The sequence below is a fragment of the Peromyscus maniculatus genome, chromosome 1 (genome assembly GCF_049852395.1).
Source record: "Peromyscus maniculatus bairdii isolate BWxNUB_F1_BW_parent chromosome 1, HU_Pman_BW_mat_3.1, whole genome shotgun sequence".
Classification (NCBI taxonomy): domain Eukaryota; kingdom Metazoa; phylum Chordata; class Mammalia; order Rodentia; family Cricetidae; genus Peromyscus; species Peromyscus maniculatus.
Window position 1 is genome coordinate 115,114,595 of NC_134852.1, and position 7,713 is coordinate 115,122,307.

At 42.8% G+C, this 7,713-nt stretch overlaps 1 protein-coding gene across 1 annotated transcript; it reads right to left on the reverse strand.

The window, feature by feature from the left end:
• Positions 1-5,442: 5,442 nt before the first annotated feature.
• Positions 5,443-7,713, reverse strand: LOC102904237 (ubiquilin-1-like). Its single transcript, XM_015997712.3, has one exon. The coding sequence runs from the start codon at positions 7,169-7,171 to the stop codon at positions 5,612-5,614; it is 1,560 nt and encodes a 519-aa protein (XP_015853198.1). The 5' UTR covers positions 7,172-7,713; the 3' UTR covers positions 5,443-5,611.

Here is a 7,713-nt window from a genome sequence, read left to right on the forward strand (position 1 = left end):
TAATATGGCCAAAAGTTTGACTATTATAGATGACTAACTACTAATCTGTCCTTTTTAATTATACATTATATTTTTAAGGAGCTGAATAAACATAATACCTTAAACAAGAGTAGAAATATACATACATTATAATAAAATTGACTTTAAATTTGTATTAATTAACCAAAATCCATACAAATGCAAAATATTTTGAGATTAACAGTTAGTTTTTTTTTGATTAAAGTAGATTCAATAATCTACCCTCTTTTTCATAATAATCTACCCTTTCTCCATCATTTCTATATCATATCACCCTTTCTACTTTAGAAAGAGATTGACTATGACCATTAACAATTTATTACCAACTCCCCCCTTAAATGAACATAAACATTCATAATTTATTTTTGGGAATGTGGATGTAGCTTTCTAGACTACTTCCTGTTGATTGGGGGTGCTGGTAGTCTTTGGGGGACCCTGAGAACACTTAGAATTATGGTCAAGTCCTGACTGGAGTAGTCTGTGAGGCTGGATCATCTCAGCCAGAAACCTTGAAGCCATTCTGGATGCAGAACTCAGAGTAAACTGCAACAGAGGCATTCTGAAACATTGGATCATTGGAGATTTTTCAAGGGGGGGTCTTCCTTAATTAAACCTGATTTTTCATAACCCAGAATGAATCCAGAGCCTCTCATTTCCTGTGAAGATAAAAGCAGAATCTCTTTCCTAAAGTAACATATCTTTTGACTTAAATTTTGAAGTCAAGACATTTTTAAAATATATAGGTTGGATTAATCCAGCAACATTTATAATCAAATGTCTCTTAGTAGCTATTGCTCCTTCCTCAGCAGTCAGACAATTCAAAGACAACACAATAACATACAGTAGGCAGACTCTGTGCATTTTCTATCTTTACATGGTCTTTTTATTACTTTACTTCCTTTTTAAGGACTTTATTATTTTAAAACTATGTATTTCTTTTTTATGACTGTCCATAATTTCTCTTTCCTCTCCTAAACCTATGTATATTTTTTAAAACACTGTGAACCATTTAGAGGGTTTTTTGTCTGAATCTCTCTTTACTGCATATTTCTATCTTTTTCTGACCACACAAGATGTATTAGAGCAAAGGTAAAAGCATAAGACACATGACAAAACATTGATAGAAATAGGTTAATTTAAATTATAAGAGCTAGTTAGTAATAAGTCTGAGCAATAGGCCAAACAGTTTGTAATTGATATTAAGCCTCTGAGTGATTATTTTAAAAGTGGATGTGAGAACGGATGGGACAAAAAAGCCTCCATTTACATAGTAGAATATATGTTAGTGGGAATAACTCACTAAGGAAAAGAAAAGAAAAGAAAAGCTGAAAGAACAGGAGGAGAAGATTGTACTTGAAAGGTGAGAGATAAAGGAACCCAGTATTTTAATGGAGGAGCTAGAGAGGGAAAATAATTTTGTTAACATCAACAGAACAGACAGAATACATTAGCACAAAACCATATTCACATGGGCATCAATATGGAAACTCGGACATGTTTGATATCAACCTTTTTTATAGAAATGAGAAGTAAATTCTTCAAACAATCCTGTGAATGGAAAAGAGAGTGCTATTGTTATGAAAGATCAAGCAAAAAGAAATGATGTGATGCCATCCAAGAAATGCATCGAAGATTGGAAAATGAATACAGAGACCAGTTATCTACTGTATTTGTCTTTTAGGAGACTACCAATGACTTTAGTGGGCTGGTTTCTGTGACAAAGAAGAGCAAATCCAGATTGGAGGTAAAAAGTGTAAAGAAATATTTCTAAAACTGAAATATGCAAGGGAAAAAAGGGGTGACCCACAGCAAAAGAAGCAAGAATGGAGGGGATTTTGTTTATTTCATTGTGTCAATGGACTCCAGACACTGTCCACCTCTGACCCATACCTAATCTACCTCACACCCTGATGCAGTCCCTGGGACTGGATTTAGAATATGTACACATACATGTGTAATAATCATGCCTATTATTTCCCCACATTCAACTGTAGGTCCTAATGCTTCAGAGAAAGGGATTCCCTTGTTACCCAGGTCTGCAGGCCCAAACTGAGGGGGTATTTAGCTACAAGAAAACATCTAAGCAATCACAAGAGCGACAGTAACAATAGTTGAGGGAAACTCAGTTTTCTCCACTTTCCTCTCTCCTTAAGCTTAATTTTTCTTTGGATAAAAACCATGAACCCAGATTCCACTGTTGGAAGGATGTGATTTAAGAAGATAAAGCATTTAGTACGGATCCTAGACACAACTCACTGTTATCTGCCAGTTGAATCTTGGGTGGAGATTGGAGAGCTTTTGGAGACATGCAGAAAGAGAAAAATAACATTGTTCCTGAATACCTGTGTAATTAATACATGTGAAGTGTATACATGTTAATGTTGAGAAATATTTGCTAATTCCTGTAGATGACATTGCCACCATCTTACGGATGATAAAACAGAAAGTGTGTATCATTGCAGTGACTGATACTCATTAGCCCAGTGTTCTAAGTACTTCACACTACAGACAGTCGGTAGATAGATGCTATTAAATAAGGATATGTTAATCTGTACCTTTGTAACATGATTATAGGAATGTATATGCATTTCTATCACAGTTTACCATCTAGAATATAATTCCCTATAAGCCAGTTTAATATCATCCATATTATCTAGTGTTACTTCAGTATATGATTATCCCATATGTTTCAGTGAGCATTTTTACAATATATAACCATATGGACTGATATATTTAAACATGTTCAGTATGGAACTTCATCTACTCATTCCACCAAGTATCCTTCCCTCATTCCTAAAAATTTCATTTTTTAGGAATTACATAAAAGATTTGCTTTAGAACAGACACTAACTCTCTTCCCCGTTCTGGGTTTTTCAGTAGCTTTTCACTCTCCCTTGTCTTGCTAGAGAAAGAAAGAAGCTAGGAGGCAAGGATCTCACAGTGGCTAATACCTTGAGGGATCTCATTTCAATCTCTACTCTAAGCTAGTACCCTAAGGATATAGTTCAGATATTTCCCCTTTGTGGTGGGAAATACAACCCTTGATGACCAAAACAAAGCTTTTACTCACTCACAGAACAATAATGAGGGATTTCTCAGCCTTGCCAACAAATTCTGCTCAAACCTCTGAGTGCTGCTCCTTTTTCAACCTGAAGATAGAATGCACAAAATCGTGCAGTGGGGGGTGACATTATAATAATACCAGTAGCTGCTATCCTCCAAGGTATAACAAGGATCCAGCCCCCAGTAAGGCCACTAACAATAATACAATGATGATTTCCACCCCAATCACAAGTCTAGCTTCGGGGGTCTATGTGATGATGGAGTGAGGTGAAGCTTACTTCTAGGATCTCAGCATACTTTCCTTCCCACCCCCATCCTCCACATCAGGTACTCTCCACTCCTTCCTGGGGTCAAACTCCTCTCAGAATTTCAGACCAACACGTTTATGGTATAGATAGTGTTATGTCCAACCTGTAGCCAAAAATAGATATAACTGTGCCCCGGTTAAAATTGTAATTTACTTAAAATTTTATAAGGCTTTACCGTGGGAGGGAGTGTCACTCAATCACAGTTCTCAAGCAATGTCATGTTGCAGTATAAAAAGCTTAAACGTGCCTGCTAGGAAAACAGAGAGTTAAGTACATACCAGGTTCATTTCTGGTAAAGGATGACCTAGAGATATTCAGTTCTCTTCTACAATCTTTGGGTGTCTAGTCTCATGGAGCATCACATAACAATTAAGTTACAGTGTCTGCCTCCGAGTTAACAATGCTTCTCATCCTTAAGGAGGCCTGAGACCCAGATGCACATCCACTCAGGCTTCACTGACTCCTATGGCCAATCTGAATTTTCTGTCCTTCATATCTCCTTAAGCAATTTTCTAAATATGACCTCCCTTCACTTCCATCCTTCTCTTGCTTATCTTCCTGCTACATGACTGTTCTTAAACTGCTGATACTCTGAAGCGTGCTGCATCTTCCTACTCTGTGAGTCCTGCCCCTAACCACCCAGAAATGACAGGAGAGCTATCTGGGTATATTGTAAAATCATCGGTTACTTTTTAAGATACAGGGTAGAAATGTAAAATTCAGAGTGGGAATGAGCCAGGGGAAAGACACTGAATTATGTTTGGAAATTCTGAGCCATAGACACCCTTAGGACACCCAAGAGAAGTCCAGTGGGCTGGAGAAATACAAAAAGCACAACTGTCAGAAATTTAGAAGCCATAAATATGAAAGAGCCAGACCTTTGCTTATGAAAAGGGCCAAAACCTCTGAGAGATAAATTTTAAAAGAATTTATATAACATACTCCAGGAAGCAGATGACAGAGTTGACTCCAGGAAGCAAATGAAAAGATGAAAGAGTTGGCATCTTAAAGAAGATTAAAGGAAGTGCATTCATTGAAGAAACAAGAATCTACAGGTCAAATTCTATAAATAAAATTTGAGAAAATTCAGAGTGAGTTTTGAAAAAGCTTCTACATCTTACTGGGCTAACTCCCTAACTGCTAAGGTTCATAAAAGAGTTTTCCCCTGAGAGGGAGACACATCAAAAGAGGCAAAAACTACAGAAATAGGCCAGTAACTGATAGAGCAGTAGAAGTAAGCATTTTGTAGGAGAAAAGTACCCTGTGGAGGAGGGAACAGGAACCTAAGCAGAGGCAGGTATCAAATAAAGAAGGTTAGCTCAGAGGGAAGTTAGAAACCAAAAGAACTTTAGACAGAGAAACACATGGGCAAAGAAATGAGTGGTTTCGAGAGCTCTTAAGAAATATCAGGACTTCTTGGGAGAGTAACAGCCAGGATTCTGTCACTCTGGAAGTAGCTAATAGAGGTAACAGCAACGCTGGCAGGACCCCAAATGAGGATGAGTGTGAATGAAAATATGAAACATTTCAGGATTTATCTGCCCTATTTTTAGTGTATATGTATCTGTATGTACATGTCCATGTGTGTATGTGTGTGGGAGTGAGTGTGTGTGCGTGCGTGCGCGCGCATGCATGTGTGTCTAGGCCAGAGGCTGACATCAGGTGTCTTCCACCACTGCTTTCCACCTTCTGTTTTGAGACTGAACATGGAGATCATTGACTGGCTAGGCTATGCTGGCCTGTGAGCTCCAGGCATCCTCCTGTTTCCCCATCCCACGGCCTAGTGCCAAGGTTACAGATGCACGCACCACTGTACCGGGCTTTTACATGGGTGCTAGGGATCTGAATTCAGTCTTCAAGCTTGCGCAGGAAGTGCTTTACCCATGACCCACTGAGCCACCTCCCAGCCCTGTGTTATGTTTAAAAAACGTAAAAGGATCCTTAGTTTAGAGACATGAGAATAAGTAGAGCATGCTCTCAAAGCATTATGCAAGTCCCTCTCCAAGTAAGATGGCGTTGCCCACGCAGCCTCAAATCTACAACACACAGGAACTCCAAGCAATCTTCTTTAATGTAGAACAGGCTTGGGCAGTGAGAGAAGGGCTGCCCAAAGGTGCTCATAACCCGAGGAGGAGGAATCTCTAAAATAAGTGCCTTCCCTCCCCTTCCCCCTATTCCTCCCTTTCCACAGAATGGCGCATCGTGAGCATCCGCTGGAGAGACTAGGCCTGTGGAGCCCCCAGAAGCCTCTCAATGGCAGCGTGAATATCTCCATCCGTGGCGATAAGGGCCTGCAGGTTTGCATCGTGGTTAGCAAAACCCAAGGCCTTCAGCTGCTCCAGTTCTTGCTGGTAGCGACTGTCAGTGAGGAGGAGCGAGGACAGTGCAGTTTGGGTAGACTGGGAACAGGCGCCGGCCAAGGAATGGAAGAGCTGAAGAAAGGCCAGGGAGTGTTGTGCGGTATCTTCTCTATGGGCTTGTCTTCTACCCCTAGTTTCTGGGGCTCCTCTAGCCCCACGTGGTTTAGCTGAGTCCCATAAGAATGGTCCCAGCTCAGGCACCTCCCTTGACAGTATCTGTAGGCCTTGTTCTATCTGTAGCAATGCCTGCAGCGCTCGCGGGTTGGTAAGGATGGGGAGAAGTGACTTATGATGTAGTAGGGGGCTGCCAGTTGCCAGCTGGTGTAGCAGAGCTGGATTCTGCTGCAGGACGTTTAAGGCTCGGCACAAAACAGAGGGTGAGAGTCCTGGCTGACTGGTTAGAGGGGCTTTCTCCCCTTGCTGCTGGCTCTCTTGGGAGGGGAGATCTGAGCCTACACGTAAATCTAGTGTACCAGGTCGACACCCTGAACTGGCCTGACTTGAAACAATGCCCTTGACCTGGGTAACTCCTCCTGTACTGACCTCTTGTGCCAAGGGCCTAGCTGGAGCAGAGGTGGCTGGAATGGTGGTGGTTGGATCAGAACTACAGTGAGCATTGGCAGCTTCTCCTCTGCACAGCTCTGAGCCTGAAATGTGGCTTTTAGAGGCCACCAATAAGGCCAGAGTGGAAAGCATGATCTGCTGGATATCAGAGCAGCCGGGACGCATAGCATTGTCACCTCCTGGCACTGCTTTCAGGGCCTCCAGACTCTGCTTGTGTTGCTGCAGGACTTCCGGTTGCCGCACAGACTTCTGAAAGGTTTCCGGAAGCTTGAGAGCTGGCTCCCGTTTCTGTACTGTCTTTGAGGATTCAGGAAGATGCAGGCCGTTGGCTTGTTTCTCATTTGCCAGTCCTTGAATCAGAGGGTCTTCCAAGAATTGGACCACCGACTCTGGTGCCATCGCCAGCAGTTGGATAAGCTGGCTGAAGAAATCAGCTCGGTCAGGTGAGGTTCGGGCCAGCCTGCCCACTCTGGCTAGCACCCCAGCACTGTCAGAGGCAGATGGTTCTGAATGGCAGGTAAAATGGCCTGTGGGGCCTGCCAGAGGTCCCGTACAGACTGACCCCTTCAAACGAGTCCTCACTACCACGTGGACTGTAGAGCCATCAAGGATGCCACGCTGGCTCAGTATGTCTTGATCCCGGAGAATCTTCCCAGAGAAGATGAGCACCAATCGGTCAGCGTCACAGTGAAGGTATTTGGAGATTTGCTTCTTAAAGCGGTGGACGTTGCTATTTTCTGCCAGCAAAAACTCCTGGCAGTCCTGTGGGGTCTTGACAGACACTTTGATGATACGTGAGATTGGCTCCCTACCAGATACCAGCTGACTGTCCCCTGCTTCTTCTCTAGCCCGTGCCATATGTCCTTAGGAAGAAGATCCAGGGTTACCTGAGGGCACAGTGGTGCACACACCTTCGAAAGCTCTGATGTGGCACTGAGCACACCTGGGTGCAGGGACCAGTAGGTGTCCGGTGATGTCCTTTCACCTAGGTCCTGCAGGTGCCACCTCCCAGTGGTAGCCCTACAGCCACCTGGCTCCCATTGAGGGGGCAGCTGCTCCTCTCTTTAGCAATCTTTAGGGGATATGCTGTCAGCGATGAGGTCACAGTTGAAAGGTAGACCTGAATGGGGGCAGGGCAGAAATCTGTACCACCTGCCTGAGGTTGGGTTTTCTTCATGGTCTGATTGAAACTTAAATGGGGGAAAACATGTTACCGTCTGGAAACACGTTTCACACAAACCTGTTCTTCTTCAAATCCTAACAGCTTGACAAGTGACAGTGGTTGACTAGAAAAGCAATGTCTACATGTCAGCTTAGGAAGCACTCATTCTGGTCACCAATCCTCCACTAAATTACTGTACCCTCATCACGGTCCAGCCAAGGCCTCAAGTCCTAGTTTC

Bases quoted from the DNA above. Each gene is read 5' to 3' on its own strand.
- LOC102904237 (XM_015997712.3), bottom strand. From the start codon at position 7,171: ATGGCACGGGCTAGAGAAGAAGCAGGGGACAGTCAGCTGGTATCTGGT.